General features: G+C 42.0%; 1 protein-coding gene and 1 long non-coding RNA gene across 4 annotated transcripts in view; both read right to left on the bottom strand.

Annotated features, from left to right (window-relative positions):
• The window catches only part of nrp1a (neuropilin 1a), a 75,760-nt gene extending 63,291 nt beyond the window's left edge, over positions 1–12,469 (bottom strand). Inside the window, exons 1-3 of one of the 3 annotated variants that reach the window (XM_054764961.1) lie at positions 12,341–12,469; positions 10,735–11,160; positions 9,373–9,547 (exon numbers count right to left, since the gene is read on the bottom strand). In XM_054764961.1, coding sequence (XP_054620936.1) covers positions 9,373–9,547; positions 10,735–10,801 — 242 coding nt within the window. In that variant the 5' untranslated portion in view covers positions 10,802–11,160; positions 12,341–12,469. Of the gene's footprint in view, positions 1–9,372; positions 9,548–10,734; positions 11,161–11,985 lie in introns of all 3 variants that reach the window. The other 2 variants (XM_054764960.1, XM_054764962.1) reach the window with 2 other exon arrangements.
• Positions 12,470–15,782: 3,313 nt separating this feature from the next.
• Positions 15,783–18,917, bottom strand: LOC129173741 (uncharacterized). Its single transcript, XR_008567297.1, has 3 exons — positions 18,826–18,917; positions 15,917–16,165; positions 15,783–15,850 (listed from the first exon to the last, which is right to left on the bottom strand). It is a non-coding gene; the product is annotated as an uncharacterized LOC129173741 (long non-coding RNA).
• Positions 18,918–20,954: the final 2,037 nt, after the last annotated feature.

Raw genomic sequence — 20,954 nt, 5'->3', positions numbered from 1 at the left:
CTTACAAAAACTGAATTTAGAAAGTCATAAACAGGTTTTCCACGCTCTGACTACAAAACTGTTCCACTTATTAACATGGAATCCTATGCCAATAATGAGGGATTACTGTATATCTTGTTTGGTGTGAGGAACCTCCACACACTTTATATCACTGGATACGTCTCCATGGGGTGGAAGAGCCTTACTGATATTAAGTAACATTCTGTGTAACCACGGCAACGTACCTGACGACCAAGGTTGAAAACAGGAAGCTACCATTCAGGCCGTACCGTGCATATAATATGTGAACAACAGGCAGCTTCATTCAAACTGCACATACAAGTAAAAAAGAGACTTCAAAAGGTAAAATGCTAAATCCTGAAAAATAAGAAAGGAAGAAACCGAAAATGTAAAAAAACAGGGTCTAAAATACTAAAAATTCAGTGGGGACCAGCGTTATGGGACAAATGAAGTGGAGTGAGGAAGGTATATTCCAGGTGCAAATGGCATACTTATGTACAGTCAACCGGCAGTGAGGAGTGCTTCATAGATGCTAGATCACATCACGCGAGCGTGTCTAATAAAGTGTCCTGACATGAGGCAGACCCATAATACGCATTCCTTGAAGTTGATTCAATATTTGAAAATCGTTTGGAATGAAAAGAAACGTCTCAAAGTAATTTAAAGAGCTGATTTTTCCAGAAGAGACATCCCATGCAGGCCTGCTTTGGTTTGGAGTTGGAAAGATGTCAAATAAGATGAAAGGGATCGGGAATTAATCAGCAGTGTGCTGACATCTCAGCAACATTCCATCCCTGGCAAACATGACTTGCGACTTCCTACATGGAGAAGAACAACCAAACCCAGACTTGGAATGCAGCAGGTTATTTATGAACGCTGCCCCCTGGTCGCTTCCTCTCGCTACCCCTCCTTTTCCGATATTCTTCCGCTGTGCAGCGCACCTCCCTCCCGCTGCGAGGTAGAGTGGCTCACCTCCCGCTTGTGGTCAGGTTGTGCATGAATCAAAGTGTTGACAGAGCAGCGGGGAGGATGGCAGATGCCACAGCCAGAAAGCTTTTCAATCAGGCTGTCCTTCCAAGTCGCAGCCAAGGTGAAACACTTCAGCAGCCGATTTAAAAAAAAAAAGCACCCACGGTCATTCGCACTGCTGCACGCTTTCTGTGCAGGGTCCGCTTTAATCCTGCTCATTAGCCAGGGAACAACCTTTTATGTTTGAAGTGATGAAGAAAGAGAGTAATGAGAGTGAAGGTCAACGCGTTTCTGTATGCCGGACTCTTCTCCTCCCTCTGTTTAATTGATAAGGTGAACACTTAACATTTATAAGCACCGCAGCTTTCATTGGCCTTCAGCGGCTACCCTGCCTCGTTAGCGGCCGCATTTTGCATTTGGAATGGAAAAATCACGCTGAAAAGTTTCACCGCGCAGACAAAATATGTTTGCAGTAATGGCGGTGAAGAGCAAACAAGGCGCGCTCAAAGTGGAGTGCTACTTTGTGTGTGCAATTTCACATGCAATTTCATTTCCATTGTTATCATCCGCAGCCGTGCAAAAATACAAGGTGCATCATTTGCCATGAAGACGTGTGGTGCCAGCTTTGAAAAAACACACGCACGTGGCAACACAGCTTCCACTGAGGCAGCCCACAATTTAGGTCAAAACAGACTGAAATAAAACATGCACAATGTTTCATTGGTTGAGCCATATACTGTACTTTTATACTAATTGTATACTGTACATCCCAATCTGCATACACAGCACTGTATGTACGAATCAATACAGACAAGCAGACTGAGGGCAGCATGGGCTGCTGCAGCAAAGTATGAGAGGTTTTTGTCATCTCTAGCAATGTAGGTATGGAGATTCTACCTAAAATATTCCTTAATTAACACCTGAGTCACCACATGGTTCACTAAATACATGAAAGGCATAAAATACAGTAATAAAGCCATTAAATCCCAAGAATTAAATGAATCAATTATGAAACCACTACTTTGCTTAGTTGTCACTGTCCATTTATAGGAGCAGATCCTTTAATATGTTCAAGGATACCGTCTTTATCTGTCATGATGGTCGCAAGCATGAAGCTCGTGTTGATTTCCATTTCTCCCCTTCCCGGGCATTTTACAATGGATCACTTTCACTTTCCTTTTCTTAGATGCACTGCTGTCAGAAGAGTCTGCCTCATGCTTGGGAGACATAACGGGGGAAAAAGTTAAGTAGAAATATCAGAAAGAATGTGATGTAAGTATTTCTCTTTTTCTTTTAGTAGCGTATAAGAAATGTAGGGGGGCGCACCGTACCACCAGGACAGCCTGTAATACGTCGTTTTTGGGACTACCTGCTCTTGACGATAGAAAAGCATCCATAACATGAACGAAGCAAGGAGAAACTTCTCTCAACTTTTTCCCCAGCCTTATTTATTTTCCTGCATGACGACAGCTGATAAATGACCACGCAGTCATTTCTTAGATTCCATGCTTGCGTTGCACGGCGGTGCAAGACAGTGCAGTTACACGCTGTGAAGCTCCACCTCCCTTTATCATGAAGCTCCTACGCTATCCAGGTGGAGGGATGGAAAGGACTGCGAGAGGAGCGTGGCCCAAAGCCCCTTCTGTCCTTTAAACTCTCACTTCCCAGAAACAGGTGGCTCTCTTTGTTAGTGGGATTGCAAATGTCAAAGGAAGAGCTAACAATAGACCGAGGGTACAGTAATACCCCGCCCCTCCTCTTTCCTGGGCTGTGGAGTCCAAACCTGGTCAGAAACACCAGGAGGGGCAGGATCCACGCACAGCAGCGGCTGTTTGCCTTCCCAGCAGGCCGAGCAGCTCCACAGGAGCAACACAGCAGGAGATCAGAGTGGAAGGGGGGGCAGAGTAATAGGAGGACTACAATTAAACAGAGGAAAGGGTGCTTTGAGTTACAGGCACCTGAAGGCAGGGGGGCTCTTGCAGACTTTTGAACCGTGGCGAGGCGGGAGGCTTTCGTCTTCTTCGCCCACACAAAAGACTGCTTGAGAGAAGCATTCTTCAAATAGCTCTGCTCCCCTCGTACCACCCTGCCATATATCTCATCCAACCCCCTCTTCATCTACTGCACGGACACTTCTCTTGGAATTTTTCTCCACAGGGTCCAGAAATCTCCTTCAACCTCCCCCTGCCGGCCCCCTCTGCCCCAGCCTCCATAAAAGAAATGGTTTCATCGCAGACCAACTGGCTGTCCGGCTCCAATTGATTCTTACAAGACATTGTTTTTGGGAATGGTCAGCAAACGTGATGTTATCAATGATTCATGAGCACTGCCAGGATCATATGTATGGAAAGCTGCTTCTCATGACTCAGCAGGGGGGCCAAGCGAGATGGCGAGAACAGCCTGCAGCTACAGATGGAAGATGGAAGGTGTTGCTTCGGTTAAGCACGAGCAGACTTTTCAGCAGAAAATATTACTGCAAAAACGCAACTGTGGTCTGTCTGACATAGATCTATTGTGCAGGCAGCAGGTATAAAAAAAGGTGGCATCATCCATTTCAGGGATGCCCAAACCTTTTCAAGCGAGGGCCACACGGTGAAAAATGAAAGGATGAAACTTTGCCACTTTGATATTTTGTAAAGCAACAAACGTTGATTTGCTAAGAAGTTATACTGTATATACTGTACAGGTATATATATGTCATATATATATATATATATATATATATATATATACTGTATATATATGCCATATATACAGTATATATATGTCATATATACTGTATATATATATATATATATATATATGTCGTATATACTGTATATATACTGTATGTCATATATACTGTACATATATGTCATATACTGTGTATATATATATATATATATATATATATATATGTCATATACTGTATATATATATATGTCATATATACTGTACTGTACATATATATGTCATATACTGTACTGTACATATATGTCATATACTGTATATATATATATATATATATATATATGTCATATAAAGTATACTGTCACCTCAGCTTGGTCATATCGGTGAAAAAGCATATTATTAATATCAACTTCACTCTTTATCCACATTTTGCTGTTTGTTTTCTTTATTTTTCCAAATATTTAAACATTTTCTTAAATAAGCTTTGTCAATTTTCCTTTTGTAATAATTTGACTTTATTCTAATAATATTACAACTTTTCCCCCAACCTCATTTTCCAAAAATGACAACTTTATTCATTGTTTCTTTTTGTTTGTTTTTCATAATATTACGACTATTTCACTTTTATGCTCCTAAAATGAGGTAATTTTTCCTCATATTACATAAGTTAGGCTCAGAAAACTACATCTTTATTCTTGTAAACTTTCTGCTATTTTTCCCCATCATTGCTGCTCTTGTTTTTTTTTTTGTTTGTTAAATTACACTTTTAGAATGTGCTGCAGGATAATATAAATAATATAATCAAAAAACATTTGCGGGCCTCAAATGGACCCTGTGCCGCACTTTGGACACCCCTGATGTATTTATTCACTTCTTCCTCGCCCAAAACACTCATTCCGCTGATTATTTTTTGTCGAGTGAATTGACTTCAAATATTTGCCGTGCTTCAAACTTCATTTCCTGCGAGAGGGCCGTCGCCCCCAAACTGCACTCTGTGAAAGTCTACAACGGTGCGTGAAAGGTAAACACGTTGTGCATTCAGAATCGCAGGGCTCACTTCGTCTCCTTATCTCTGTGATGAAGTGTTTTCCTCCCCCTCCTCCTCATCATCCTCCTCCAAGGATAAGGGCCCGTGCACTTCCCCAAACAAACCCGACAAAGGTAGCGTGCACGCACAACACCACCAATTCATCCAGACTATGTTTTTTTGTTTTTTTTTACCAGCACTGCTGTGAGTGCTTCTTGTTTGGTTTGCTGATAACGGCCATGTTGGGGAACATGTGGCGCATGTGTGTTCCATTTGCCCGCTAATTAGATTGCAAAGGCAGTGCATTGAAGCATGCATTGTCGCACCCCCTCAACGTCTCCGCTGCCTCCACCCACTCTGCCAGTCTATCAGATAAGGCGGCCATTCTGGCTCTCATCAGTTTCCATCATGTATAAAGGCTGTTTGGAGTTTACAAAAGCACAGCCAATATACAGTACTGCCACCCATGTGACAAATTACCCGAGTTGCTGGTTAAACTGGCTGATACTAACGCGAGACCACACACGCTGGAAAGTAATGTGGAGCTGAACCAAAGTCTCATGGAAACCACTCCATTATAAAACCATTAAAAATGAAACATCGGGTTAAAAATAGAAAGATTTTGAGGTCAGGACAGCCCTGCTTTCCATCCCTGCATTGCTCACGAGGCTACATGTTATTTGTTAGCTAATTTAACGCTAATGTGTCCGAAAAGGAGGAGGAAGAAGCAGAGCTTAGTTCATCAGACCGGTGCCTCATTTGGGTGCTAAACAAATTCCGTCTCAGGCACCTGCACCAGGAAGGTGATATTGTGAAAGCCACGTCTTGTAAGTCATGTAAGTCCGACGCTCCTTTCAAACTGTAATGCGGACCTTAACACGCCAACAGCGGTGCTCAATTCCAACTTGGCAAACTCATATGCGTTTCTCCGTCACTCTCCATTACCAATAACACAACAGTTCCTCATTTTTCACCAACAGTGAGCGAGGTGCATTCACAAACACGGGAATTCTGAACACCAACATTACAACACAGCATATTGCCAGAAGACAGATGGATGGACGGACAGACAGACCGATGTTTATTGTCATTGTACACAGTGTATTATAAAACTTAGTTTGGTGGCTCCACTTCCATTTCCAGCAGCATGAAGACATGTTAAAACTTATATGTTCCAAACGTAACAGGTATAAAATATAGATATAAGATATAGAATGTAAAATATCAACAAAAATTACAGTATGGTGACAAGGTGCAGCAGACCTGAGCAGCGTTGAGGTATTGCACATAAGAGACGCAGAATATCGTGTCCTGTTTTGATAGTGTGTATATTGACAGATGTATAAAAGCGCAGCGAAAAGTTGAATACAAGAAATAAGTCAATAAATATCACAGGGTATGTGTTGTATTCTATCAACATATACACATTCACCATCCATGAACTGGTGTATAAATTGTTATCAGTTTCGACTGGAATTGTGCGGAATGTAAGCACTTTCAGGACTGGAAAATGTGGCCTTTTTTTGCACATTCCCTGTGTTGTGATGCTTTGCTGTGATCATGATTTGGAGTTTCTGTGGGTTTTATTTCTTTCATTTTATTTGTGAAATTGTCATTCTGAGACTATGTCTCCCAACTGGCCTCACTTTTCCATCTTCTCGATTGTCACACAAGTGTAAAAAGAAGAGCAAAACACAATAGATCAACTTTACATGTAACATTCTGCTCGTGTGCACGGTGGCGTGGCTCCGGTCAGCCTGATGCTGGTTTGATGCCATCACATGTGGAGGCTATTGCAACATTCATTCTACATTTTACTTCAGCTTCAGCATTCATACGCAATTTCTACCGAAATTGTGACATCATCTAGTTCCGCCTGCCCACCAGCCACTAAAGGTAAGTTTCTGCCCGAGTAACGCAGAAAATGGCAAAAAGAAAAAAAAAACCCTGCCAGAGTAATATATGAGACCCGCCAATCGCTATCCAAACATCTAAGACGTATTTGGAAGCAAGCAAGTTTAAAAAGTCCAAACAATGCAATGGTGAAATGGCACATTGGAACAGAGCCTTAACTTCTGCTGAAGGCTGTTTTTCTCCGACCACCCCAAAAAGAACAAAACTCAATAGTTAATCCTTTCATGCTTGCTGAACCCATGTGAAGCAAATTTTGTCTAGTTTTTGAGGCGTCTGCTTGGTGTCCGTGTGCATTAAAAACGGAACCATTTTCAATTTTAAAGGTTAATAATTTTTTTAAAAACCCTCCAACCTGTACTATGTGGGTGAGCAAATCAAGTGCTCCTTTCTTCTCCTGCCTGTGACGTTAACGGCCTGTCGTAACTTCCCCTGAGCTCACTTGTAAACAAACATTCACTTTCAGAGGAAGACCTTTTGCGTGCTAGTTGTACAAATGCTCCGCGATGAGGGGGGAAAAAACCCATCGACTTTATCAGCCACCTGAAACACCAGCGCTGCGAAAGGTTTGCCAGAGACCTCTGGGGCGTCACACCGGCTGCTCGGAGCATGTGCCCGAATACAGTGCACCTTGCTGGGCCACAGCAGGTGGCTCCTCCCCCTCTATACTCTGGTTCCCTTGATAGTCGTAATGTCATCATATTTTAACAGGTACATTTGGCTAAATCCTAATTTGTTCCAGTCCTTCTTACTGTGCACAAACTACGGTTAGATTCAAATACAAAAAGTAGATATGGCTTATCGGTGCCATATCAGTCTTGAGAAGCAGATAGGTATCAGTATCTGTTTGTCAAAAAAGACATTGTGCATCTGTACTACATTTGTATAAAGACTTATTACACCCAACGAACTGGCTGTCATTAGTCGGCACAGTCAAGCACATCCAGTGGTTGCAAATGAAAGAGAAGCGCTCCATCCTAAATGACACATTGATGGCTCACTGACTTTAAAATCCCACCCTCTTGCCTTCCTGGAAAGCTGTCTTCCACCAGCTTTCATTTTCCACCACTTCTACTGCATTTTTAAACACAGGAAATTCATTCCTCACTAATTTGATTAGCACTCGCATTGTCCCGCCCTCCACTGCTCTTTTGGACAGTTTTATAGTTCCTCTGGTGCTGAAATGGGACCCCACGGAAGAATCATCCAGTCTGTAAAAGACACGCAGCCATGAATCTAAAGGTGGGTTACGGTGGGGCTAAAATGCAGGATTGGGAAACAGATACACGAGCCATTCGGGGAGGGACAAAAGGGAAGTGAGTCCAGGTTTTTCGGAGGAGCGGGGCTACAGTAAGACGATCCAGCAAAGCCCTGTACTCTCTTGAGCCCTGCAGCGTAAACAAACAGCTGAGACAGAGCGGGGCAGAGGCTCCGACACACGCACTAAACCACACACACACACGCATGCACGCACACACGCACGCACGCACGCACAAACACACACACAGGCAATCAGAGCAAGGCAGTTTAGCAATGGCAAGGCTCACCTCGGGGCAGCCACAAAGACATAGACTCATCGCATTACTGTCTGGCTCTAGTTTCATCAGCTTCAACCATCTGACAGCAGGTTGGCTGCCTTTGGTGGGTGACAAAGCTCACAACTTTTTACTTCACCATCCAATCATAGCTGCCGATCGATCGGATAATCCATTAATCACCGATACAACATTCGTAAGCCGAGGACCGCCTGTAATGCGATCGCTCCTTGCAAGATCTTTGTGATAACCGACACCTTTCATGATAGAAATAAAGATTACCCCAAATTATCCAACGTACATTCGTGCCCGTAGTAAAGACGTGTCATCTCATTAATGCAATCGCTCCTCTCGCAAGCCATCAAGAACAGCTGCCAGCCACCTTGCACGATAAAAACAAACGGAACTAATCGAAATAATACTGGAAAGGGCTAGGAGTTAGGATTAGGATTAGGATTAGGATTAGGATTAGGGTTTGGGTTGGGGTTGGGGTTGGGGTTGGGCATTGACCAGAACCAGAACGACCAGAACCACTCAAAATAAGACTGGAAAGGGTTAGGTTTTGGGTTAGGTTTAGGGTTAGGGTTAGATTAGGGTTAGGGTGTTTTTGCAGTAATCAAGTTTTTTTGCAGTAATACTGCAGAATAGAAGTAATGGTAGAAGCAACCAATCAGAACCCAAACACTGAGTGTGAGCGCCAGGAGCCCAGCCTGGAGTCAGTACGCCCTTATAAGGCATGGAGAAAAAGCCATCCTCTCCTGAGATTTGTTTTTGTTTTGTTTCTTTTGATGAAACAACATAAAGGCCCCTTTCTTCCAACATACTGTATGACTGAGAATCCCGTCTACAGAGTATACACAAAGTTAAAAAAACACACATTCAAGACTCCTTAAAGTGGCAAAACACACAAACAAACTCGTGTGATGATTTGGGTGTCCAGTATAGTAAAAATACAGCAACTGACTTTAGTCAAAGACAGGAAGTGAGAACATTCCACAATCAAACAGCCCTGCTGAGATCTTCTTTGTGACCCTCTCTATAGCGCGGCAGCTCGGGGGTCGCGGTAGTACCCTCAATGAACGCTAGATGGCATAGTCTCACGTACAACAGGCATAAGTGGTCCCAAACAAAGGAACCCAAGTCATCAGTGTTCAATTCTGCTGTCATTGCTTTAAATTTCACGTGTTCATTTATTTCTGACATTTCGGGTCTTCCAAAAGCTTTCATAAAAGCACAGAAGCAAGTTTAGAGAGAACATACTTGCACTCCCGGTCCTCCAGGTCAAAATGCGGGTTGAAGTTGATGAGGATCCGCTGGTGGGGGCCAGGGGCCGTGATCACCCACGTGCAGCGCTGAGAGGAGGAGTAAGACATGGGGTACCCGGGAGAGGTGAGGTAGTTGGCGTTGGAGATTCGAATGCTGCCTCCACATTTGTCTGCAGATGAGATCGTAAAGATCAATGCGACGCGCACAAAGAGACTTTATCAGTCAGGACTTTTAGTTTAACTGCAACTTTAAAGGCAAAGAACGGATAAGACATGGAAGGAAAGGCAAACAAGGTTCAGATTTGAAGGACGTTCTGCAGAAAAGCACCTAGGATAATTGCATTATTATTAGGGACTATTATGGAGGCGTTTGAGGTTCTGAAGGGCAAGCCTGCAGAAAGAGACCTTATGTGGGCTTTATGAGTGAGGACTGCATCAATTCACACATTAAACGGCTTCACTTTTACTTGAAATGCGTTTTAGTCTGCGAAGGAACACATGACCGAATCAAACAAGAACAAAGAGGACATCCCGTAAACGCAGACACCACAGAAAGAGGCTTGAAACTTGAAAAAAAATGATTATTCATGTTTTGCAGGGATTGGGGTATTTTTACTTTATATTTTAAAGTGAAAATGAGTTAAAAGGTGAAGTAAACACGCAAATTGGGAGATTGCTGCACAGTTTGGGAAGTTGGGTGTATGATACTTTTTTACTTTTACTTTTTTATTATACATTAAAATCCTCTGATGAAGAGTTTGTCGGCTTTGAGGAGGGAATTGCATCTGATTGGAAACTGAAGGAATAACATTTTAATGCAGATCAGCAGGGTTGGAATTCAATCTCTTCTGAATATAATAAAACATAAACAATACAAGTAGCAAAGAAAAGATGCTATAAAACACACACACCACATAGAAAGGGTTGAAACTTGAACAATTGGTTAAAAGATGAAATTAACGCGCACTTTTGGAGACTGCTGCACAGTTTGGGAAGTGCACGGTAGGAAAAGTGACTTTTTCAACTACGTGACGCAAAATGCACATTAAAAACACTTCACGTGATAAGATGGTGAATTGAAAATTTATTAAAAATTGGAATTGGCTCTTTTTGGAAACTGGAAGATTAGCATTTCAATACAATTCAGCAGGCTTATAACTCAGTCTCATCTGAATATAATAGAATGTTATCTTCAAGGAAGTTTTTTGTGTAATAGTTGCCAGAAGGCGCAGGTGAGAGTTTGCCAGGGGATCAGTGTGGATCACACGGGGCTAATCTTTTAAAGAAATATTGGGATTAGTTGCCTGGCAGAGTACATAAAGGGATTATTTATATAGATATCAGATGTCACACTCACCGTTTTTGAGAGCCTTGGCCACCGAGAGGATTCCCATCAACAGGATAAAGACTAATCCACAATGCATCCTTGGTTTGTCTCCCCAAAAATAAAACGAGAAAAACAGAAATCCCAGATAAACTCCTCCAGAAGTCTTCGCGTCTTGGCTGCTTTCCCCTTTTGTCTTGGCAACAGCACAAGCAAGAAAAGATTCAAATAAAAAAAAAGTGTGACTTTGCGTGAAGCCGTTGAGTAGAAGATTCAGGTCTCCAGCATCCTGTCATTCAGATCCTCTTCCCTCTCGCATCAACCGGCTGGGCTCTTCTCTCCAGCACCAAATGGGCCATGTTCTCTCCCCCACACCTTGTATATATGTCAAGAAACGATCCACTCCCACTTTGCGTCCTTATTTAGTCAATGAATGAGTTGGCGGGAGGCACTCCTGAGCTGTGGGGAGGAGAGACAGGTTTAAGGAGGTCAGAGCAGGTTGGAATTGCCGCTGTTCATATTCCAAAATCAGTCAAAAATTAAAAAGAGACAAATTCTTTTCAAATAACAACCCTTCTATTTTGTAGGGCGATGCCTCTGTTGTCTGATCGGCTACAAACAACTGAAGCGTGTGGAAACAAAAAAATGTGGCTTTTTATGCGTTAATGCGTAAAAGCTGCGCTCTGACCGGAGCAGAGGTAGTCTATTTAGTAAGATGCCTCTCTCGGCCCCTTTTCTCCTCCCCTATCTCTATACCCTTGCTTGAGCCCATCTGACTAAAAGAGCAAACCAGCATCCATGCAACAACACCAAGGATATTGGAGCATTCACCATGTGCATCGTCTAAAAAAGGATTCCATAGAAGTAAAGTAACACATGGAATAAAATCATCAACAAGGTCCGTTTGTCATCTGAAAACCCTCCAAAACAGAGATTGTTGCAGGCACAATTTCTGCACATTAACGAATAAAATGTGCATTCTTTGTGCCACATTTCACACGCACCAGTAGTTCCCAAGATGGGGAGATAGCAGAAGCATGCACCACAACCACTCTTCTCTCATCCATAATGTAGGAAGAAATGACAGTAGCAGAACTGTCCTGGCGTTTTTACTCTTAAAAATAAGTACACAAACCATCTTGCCTTCGTCAATTGAACAATGCACGATGAAAAGGAAAAAATAATGCTGTTTTCTTATTTTTAATTCATCATTTTAGTGCCCACAGAGTAGAACATGTGCTTTAGTATTCGAGTATAATAGTACAAATAAAAATGAGTATTCACCTGTGTCTTGAGGCGCGTTCATACAATCCACCACTTTCTTATAATTTCTCCACAAATAATGCAAAGTCTGCCTCAAAACAAGGCAAAAAAAGACTTAGTACACGCCTACCCTGCTTTTCTTTACTTACTCCGAATGAGAACCACGGTACAATTCGGTTCCGTCCCTATTCTGCGCTGCGTAAAGACACGCAACCAAAGCCCGGGGATTCCTTCCCTCTCTTCCCCGCATTCAGACGCGCTTCCGCGGGGCTGTTCTCCCTGGGCTCTCCCGCTCCTTCCTCCTTCAGCTGCATCTACCGATCATGCTGAGCCACAAACGCGCCCCGAGAGGCTTTAATTCATGACAAAAAGTTACCGATAAGTCCTCAGCGACCTCCCAAACCGTGCGAGTTTCCTCCCGTCTGCGCTTGTCCTCCGCGCGCCGCCGCAGCCGCTGCTCGCACTGATGGAACACGCCAAGGGTTTGAGTCCTTGCCAGCATCACACACCCCTTTTTTTTTTTTTACCAGGGATGAGTACGCGGGCGCGCGTGCTCATGGGCGTGCACACGCGCGGGGGTGCGTGAGTTCACGCAGATGCCTTCTTCTATACGAGCCCAGAAGCATTTATAAGCATTTACGGTAAAACAATTTATGCTATTAAAGGCTGTGAGGCACATTGAAGGGAATCTGTTGCTTTGGATCTCACACACACACACACACACACACACACACACACACACACACACACACTGCGTTATGTGCACTTTGAACGCTCTATAACAGGGGTGTCCAAAGTGCAGCACGGGGGCCATTTGTGGCCCGCAGCTCATTTTTTATAGGCCTGCGGTATTTGCTTTAGTAGTGTAAGAATGCAGTTAAAGACTTTAAGCCCACATCAGAACATGACAAAGAAGGTTAAAAAAAAGTGGAAAAAATTTGGCATCACATAGCATGACCTCCAGGGCTTAAATGGAATTCATGATTTTGAAATTTTTTTTTTACCTTTTTATGGAGAAAAAAACAATGATATCATTTAAGACTACATCTGAACATTAAAAGAACAAACAAATTTGCATTGCATACCCAAGCGGAATCTAGAGGGTTTAACAAATGTTTTGCAGGAATTTTCAGTTACTGTTTTGAAAAACAAAAAAAACAACAAAAAAAACCAATTTAATTTTCATGTCTTCATTTAAGACATCAAATTCTGGTAATTTAGGTGAATTCCTAAAAAAAAAAAAAGCATCTCATGTTGTTGAAGGACGATGTTCTGCAGTTTCAGTTTTTATGGGCCTGCAGTGTTTGCTGCAATAGTCTAAGAATGCAGTTGAAGACTTTAAGAAATAAGAAAAAATAAGTCAAAAATAAATAAATGAATAGATTTTGAAAAATCATGTTAATAAAAATCTGTTTTCTCCGTTTTCTCACATTTGTTCAGCGCCTTGTATTGCGTTGGTTTGAGCATGGCCCCCGCGTGCTTTCATTCTTCTGTGCGTGGTGGCCCTTTGGAGGAAAAAGCTTGGACACCCCCGCTCTATAAGAATCATGAGCTTTAAAACAGTCAGAATGTAAGTGGACCTACTTAAATTGTCCAGATAAAAGAAGCTTTTAGATGCACGCACGCCACCAGTGGCACATCCCAACATGTCCAGCATCCAGAGCGCTAATATTTTTGTTTAGTTGCATGATAGTCAAGCAAAAATATTGGAAGCAGGTCATCCAATCTGACACCCAGCATGATTACAAATGGAAAACCTGCCTTAAAAATGATGTCACCGACTCCCATAAATGAGCATTTCCAGCTGTGCACGTATGAGCCTGCAGGGGGCGTTGGAGGCAGTGCAGCTTTGCTCTGCCTGCACAGCTGCTTCCCAGACAAGTGCATTAAAGTAGACTGCACATTTTTGGGGGGGCTGGGGCTTAAACACTACATCCTGTATGCATGTTAATCAGACCCTACATGGCAAAACGTGTTGAAACATCAGTAATGTGTGGGACGCGCACTCACTGATGGATGACGTCTACTACAGGTTTTGTTGACTCTTCTAGAAAGTTAATGATAGATTAAAAAAAAGAAGTTTGGAGCAGTACAATAGAGCAAGATAAGACCCTGGTCCCGGAATATTAGATATATTTTTATTCCTAGAGAGCGACTTTATTGTAATAATTCCCTGTCTTCCTGATAAGGCAAATGTTAAAATGATGGCGGGCATCTCTATCAAAGGCAGCCTTTGGTGTCCTCAGGATAAGACAGGAACAATGCGTGTAGTCATTTCACAAGGGTACCATATCTGAAATGAGGGCTTGATTGTCGAGGAACAATAAAAGAGCAATTTAAAGGATTTGCTCTCTCTTATATGGCCCCAATAATCTTTCCAAGAGCTGGGTGAATAATTACTTCTGGTAAAAAAGCAGACATTTTTATTGCTGCTGAAAGCGGCGGATTTGATTTCATTAGCTTTTTTTTTCTCCGGCAAAGTGAGCTGTTCAGATTCAAACTCTTTGGCTCAGAGCGAACATTCCAAGCTGGGTTTCTGATTGAAAAATGTGCTTTTTCAGTCACATCCCCAACAACCTGGATGCAATTAAATACTTGGGGGCTATCTTGGATGCGAGGTTACACAAAGGGTTGGAGTGGAAGAACAACATTTATGTACTGCCGAGAGTTCCAAGGCCAGTTACACGAATCTGCCCTAAAGTTTCATGAGTTCCACCTTGGCGCGTGCGCCACCTTCGCACGCGTTGCCAAAATGTCTGCACTCGTTTGTGTGCAATTCCGCTCAATGACGAGCACCTGGGCCCCTCCCGCACCCAATGTCGTGCATTCTGATGTTTTACTGCAATTTCTTTGTGGTGACGTTGTGGATTATTCCAAACCGTATTTCCAGTCATTCTGGTGATTTTGCACATGAATTACTGACTTGCGAGAGGAGCGATCGCACGACTTAAGTGATGCCTCCTTTTCGTGCAAATGGACGCGTTTGACTTTTTGATTATTTTGAGTTTTTGTGTTTTATTTCTATTATGACATGTGCTGGTTACTATTAAGAATTTGCGAGGGGCGATTGCATAATTGGTTCCAGACTTGACCGTGATAAGTGAATTTCCGCAAAATAGGGTTCCTTATTTCTAAATGGAATATGTGATGAAAGTTTTAACATAATTAGAGCCCGCTAGACATGAAATAACACCCCTATAGTCACCTTTACACTCCTATTGTTTCACATGGCGCAGGCTACGGGATCACTGCAGCTACCGAGCTGCCGAGTTAGCGTCTGCAATCTACTTATTCTAAACCTAAGAAAGTGTTTCAAAGGAGTGGGGAAGAAGGACAAAGAAAGCTTACCACTTCCACACAGAATGAGAAGACAACCTTTTTTTCAGCCAATCTCAGCCACGGCATGTGGGCGGGGCTCTGCTGGCTCAGTAGCCAGTCTCCATGCGATGTGAAAGGTCACGTAATCTGACGTCATGTCCACAATACTACTTAGAACTTTTGGACTAATAATAGGCCACAGGCAACCGCGACACAGCGAGGGAGCGATATTCGAACCGCAACATAGCGAGGGACGAGTGTTGTAGGCCGTATTCAACCACGAAACAGCACGATTTAGCAACATGTTTGTCAAAAAGCGTGATCGAGTGAAGCCGTGAAATTAGAACCAGGGAGTTATCCGTTCACATATCTGCATCATTTAAACATCCGTCCGTTCACTTGCACATAATGGAATGTTTAGTTTTTGTCTCTAGTGTAACGACACATTTTATGGTGTCCTTTTTTTGGTCACAGGTTCTTTCCCTTGACTCACATCTCTGCACGGCAGTTGGTCACAGCATCCTTGTGTGTCCTCCAAGACAAGCACGGTGAATGGCATGGACATGGTCTGTAAAGTTGTCACAGCTTAAACACAGATGTTGATTATTACTAACCAAAGAAATACTTCACGCACCAGCTTTCAAAAGGCTTCAAGCTGGGAATCCTGGAACTTGTTTTCCCGAGGAATGTGAAACGTACATGGAGGAGCTGAGATGGAAAAACACAGTAGCGAGGACGACAGTGGGATGATTCTATATTGGTTTACCGACAGAGCTTCTGGGCGCCAGTAGAGACCGGAGTGGGTGACAAATCTCTTCAGCAGCAGGGTGGCAGTGGTGGGCGTGCGGGGTGGAGGTGGCACATCCCTCAGTGATATCACACGCTGCAAAAGACAGCGAGAGGTGAAACTAAGTGTGAACCAGATCAGCGGAGGGCTGAATAAAGTGCATCTGAATTTAGGAAACATTATGGTAATAGTTCAAGAGCATGAAAGAATTTCGGGGGGGGGAGAACATAAGACGAGGGGGCGTGGGTCGATGGCATAGTACAAAAACAAAGAAATGGCCTCATTGGAAGTAGACACATTTACAGTGACATTTAGCGAAGCAGCAAAGATGTATGAATAAATATGCATAATGTTGCCGGGAAGCATTGAGAGCTTCTCAGGGGTAGAGGAGGGTGCGAGAGACTGCTCCTGAATTAATGATGAGGCAGCCGACTGTCAGTCTCGGGCTGTGCATGTGAGTCCGCACATGTGACGCCATTTAACAGTTGTGTGTGCGTATGTGCATGCGGCCTCCACGCACACACACACACACGCACACACACGCACACACACACGCACACAAACAAATTCACTCTTGCAGCACCCCAATTTCACATCATCGCTGATGGAAATGATCCAATCCTCGATACCTAATCAAGCGATCTTTTCCTCTTTTTTTTCCCAGGCACCAATTTGATGTTTAATTACATGTCTGAAAAAATAGCAGCTTGGAACATTTATTATGACTATTTTTTTTTTTTACTGTTTTTTAAGGTCTGCATTTACTTCATTTGGAGGTAGAGATAATGAATATTGTACTGCTCATCATCAAACGTGCCGGGAGAAGCCCCAGAGATGAGGGAGGTGCGATCCAGGAGGGAGAAGCTATGTAGGTCAAAGAAGATGTTGGCTCAAACAGGCCGCCGTCAAAAGGGATGCGAGATAAAATGTTGATTGGTGTCTATCAGTATCAGGGGTGCTCAAAGTGCGGCCCGGGGGGCACTTGCGGCCCGCGGCTGTTTTTTTAGTGGCCCTCAGGACATTCTAAACACAATATTGAACGAGAAAAGAAAAAAAACAAAGAAAATTAGGCAAATAATGTCATAATATTAAGAGAAAAAATGGTCATCTTATGAGAGAAAAAAAGGCACAATTTATGAGAATAAAAATGTAATTTTATGAGAAAAAAGTCCAAATTTTATGAGAATCAGGTCAATCCTCCTGTAGCCCACCTCTCGCCCAAAGTCAGCTGGGATAGGCTCCAGCATACCCCCGCCACCCCAATGAGGATAAGTGGCATAGAAAACGAATGGACAGTCAAAATATTAGGAGAACAATGTAATAAAATTAAGAGAGAAAATGTAATTGTATGAGAAAAAGTCAAAATTTAATGCGAAAAAGGTCAAATGTTTAAAGAATGATGTCATAATAACAAAAAAGTTTTACTCGTAGGAGAAAAAATAAACATTTTACAAGAATAAGCTGGAAATACTAGTAGAATAATGTTTTTTAAAAAAAAACAAAGAATAATGTCATAATACTCAGGGAAAAAAGTTGTAATCCTACAAGAAAAAAATGTCTGACTTCTGTAAGAAAAATGTGAACTGTTACGAAAAAGCCAAATTTTATGGGAACAAAGCTGAAATATTAGGATAATAATGTCATAGTATTAAGAGAAAAAAGTAGTATTCTTACGAGAAAAAAAGTCAAAATGACATGACAATGAGATAAAATATGTCATAATATTAAAAGAAAAATGTTGTAATCTTGTTGTAAATTTTTTTTTTTAAATTTCAAATCTTATGAGATCTAAAAAAATGGAAAAATGAGCAAGAGTGTAATGTAAAAAGATTTTTAAAAAATCATACAAATATTACACTTTGTCACCTGTAACACAACGCCAAGCTGTTTTTTTATAATTATATACAGTATATAACATCATTCACTTTTCACTTTCCCTTTCACTTTCTCTGTCCATTATGCATCATATAGTTGGACAAACTACTTTATGACCTCAGAGGTCCCACTGTACTCCACTGTACCTGTCATGTGTGCAATGACAAAGATGAATTTCCTTTCAATTTTGTCACAGAAGCGACCCAACGATTGGACTTAAATGTGAACAATGAAGTTTCAGCATTACAGATTTGGCCCTTTTGCAGTCATCTTCATCGCGAGTGAAATAATTAAGACTATTTCCCAAGGAGGACAATGGAGTGAGTGAAGCGCTTTGTTAAGTCACAGGAAGTGCCTCAACAGGTGGTAAACCTAACCCTGCCTCTGGCCGTCCACCTTCATCAGAGGGTTCATGAAATGGGTTTGAAATGGAGCCTGAAACAGCAGAGCAGTGAGCCCAAAGTCCGGGCAATTAAGGAGAGGAAATCCCGACAATGGCGGACCTGCCTGTGATGCCAAAGATAAGCTGAAACGGTGAGACGGGCAAGTGAGGAAGATGAGACGCTGAGCTTTGTGTGGGTGTGCTGCTGGAGGGGTGGGAGGGACCTCAATCAGTCAGAGTGTGTTTGTGTAAGTGGATATACTGTACAGGATCTGTGCTCTTCCTCGTCAAATACAACTATTGCGCTGCATCAAATAGCCGCACGACAAATCCTCCTCATGAAAGCAACCAAATATATCAAGTGCACCTCATGATAATGATCACGTTCCCTATCACCTTGTGACGTGTTACCCCGGCAGTGGATGGTGGAATCAAGAAAGTCTTCATTGGAACAAAAGGCACAGCACAATAAAACGCTAAGGCTAAAGACAAAACTCACCATGGAAGGTGGAAACTTGAACGTGCACAGAATTACAAGAATCCGCTGCAAAGTCAGTCCAAGACACAAGTCGCACACTAGCAGAGGCCCCCGGCTCAACTAAAAAGGACTCTAGTTACCAATGACAAACAGGTGCGCTAACCAAAGTACAAGTGGTCTCAGGTTACGAATGAGTTCCCTTCCTACACGTCAGATTTGGTGGAAGTGGGATCTTCTACCTAAATTATAGGAGAAAAAAACCTAAATATTTTATGAGAATAAAGTCAAAACATTTAGAGAATAATGGCCTAATATTAAGAAAAAAAAGTTTTATTCTTACAAGATTTTTTTTTTTAATTTTACGAGAATAAGGTGAAGATATTAGGAGAATAATATTATAATATTCATATTAAGAGAGAAAAAGTAAACATTTCTTAAGAATAATTGATAAATATTAGGACAAAAAAAGTAAAAATTTCATAAAATAAAATAAATAAATAAAATAAAAATATTATGAGGATAATGTCATAACATTAAGAGAAAAACGTAACCTTACAAGAAAAAAAATGGCCAAATGAAAAGAAGATATATTTTAGAAGCATAAAATTGAAATGTGAAATAAATGTAAAAAACGTTAGATCACAGGTTGGACTCTTGTTTTAGTTTTTTCTCTGTTCCACATTTATTTCCTGTGTGGTGCATTTATTTTCTTCTATTGGGCACCGTATGCAGTACCTTTACTTTGGCTCGTGGTAGCTGGGAGCGCACCTGTTTGTGATGTGCAATTACAGATTCATTTAAGTTCTAAATGATACCTAAATGAGCTCCTAAGTCACTCTTATTGTACCCACAACACATGAAGGACATGTAAAAGATTAAATCAGCGACCCAGTAATAAAAAAGCTGAGTAATTCCTTTTTTATCCTTGTGGCTTATTGGGAGGGGGAAGTAGGAAATGTAGAAGAAGGAATAAAACAATATTTCAGCCTTCTCTTGAATCAGCATAAAGCTCACTAGGATATCGAGTGTGTTTTTCCAGCCTCTAATAAGACGACCATGTTATCACTGTCGCTTTCATAGGAGCAGATCTTTTAACTTGCTCAAGGATACAATCTTTATCCTTAAAGATGGTGGCCCATAGAGGGGGTTGTTTCTCCTCTCTCAGGAGCGTTGGTCTGCCTCAGAGCAAGAGCGGGAGGTGACTGAACCTTGGTCTGGTCACGCACACAAGCTTAACTTTCACTTCTACACTAACATTCAATTTCCAAAAACGCTAGAACCAAGTCATGAAACATCTCACCACATTCACGATAAGTCAAATCTCTTCAAACAACACAACTTTTGAAGATTTTAAAAGGTGCGGCAACACAACTCACCAAATCTAACATAAAAACTCACTGCCCAATCAGTGGACTATCGGGTCCAAATTCATTATTTTCCACCTAGCTGGCCCAAATTCCCTGGCAGAGTGGCAACCTAAGTCCAACATTGCTTGCCAGAGCTGCGATTAATTATGCATTAAAATCTGATGCACTGGATTGGAACAACCAGATAGAAACTGTCCCAGTAAACTTGCTGCTTCAGTCGCAGCGGGTGCCGCTGTAAAAATACGGTAACATATGTCCACATAACTTTTTAACCACTAACATCAGCTGCCGACAAGAGCCAACAAACAACAAGAGCAACTACAATAAAGTCAAGCTGCGTCGAACATGGCGAACATGCTGTGTTGAATATTTTGAAAGAAAATCGCTGTCATGTTTTACCTTCAAACTACCCCTAAAATATACCTTCAAGGTCAAACACAATGCCGTCCATGAATATTCCCAAAGGAAATACAGTGGCACAGTTAGCGTCAGAAATTTACACCAAAATTTTGCCTCGGTTTGCGTACATTTTCCGGTTAGATAACAATATGGCGTGCGTCTTGTTGTGTTATTATTACAGTCAGTCAGTTTTTGACATGAAGTTGTATGACATCCCATCAGCAGTGTAGTACATCAACGTGCGTGTTCCACAGCGGAAGACGATGCGAGCGTCTTCATCACATGCATCACTGTTGGTGTACTACGCTGCTGATGGGATGTCGTACAACTTCATATACAAAAATCCAAACTATCCCTTTAATGCATTGTTATTGCAAAACATCC

The sequence above is a fragment of the Dunckerocampus dactyliophorus genome, chromosome 21 (assembly GCF_027744805.1).
Source record: "Dunckerocampus dactyliophorus isolate RoL2022-P2 chromosome 21, RoL_Ddac_1.1, whole genome shotgun sequence".
Lineage (NCBI taxonomy): Eukaryota > Metazoa > Chordata > Actinopteri > Syngnathiformes > Syngnathidae > Dunckerocampus > Dunckerocampus dactyliophorus.
This window is presented reverse-complemented; position numbering and strand designations above follow the sequence as displayed.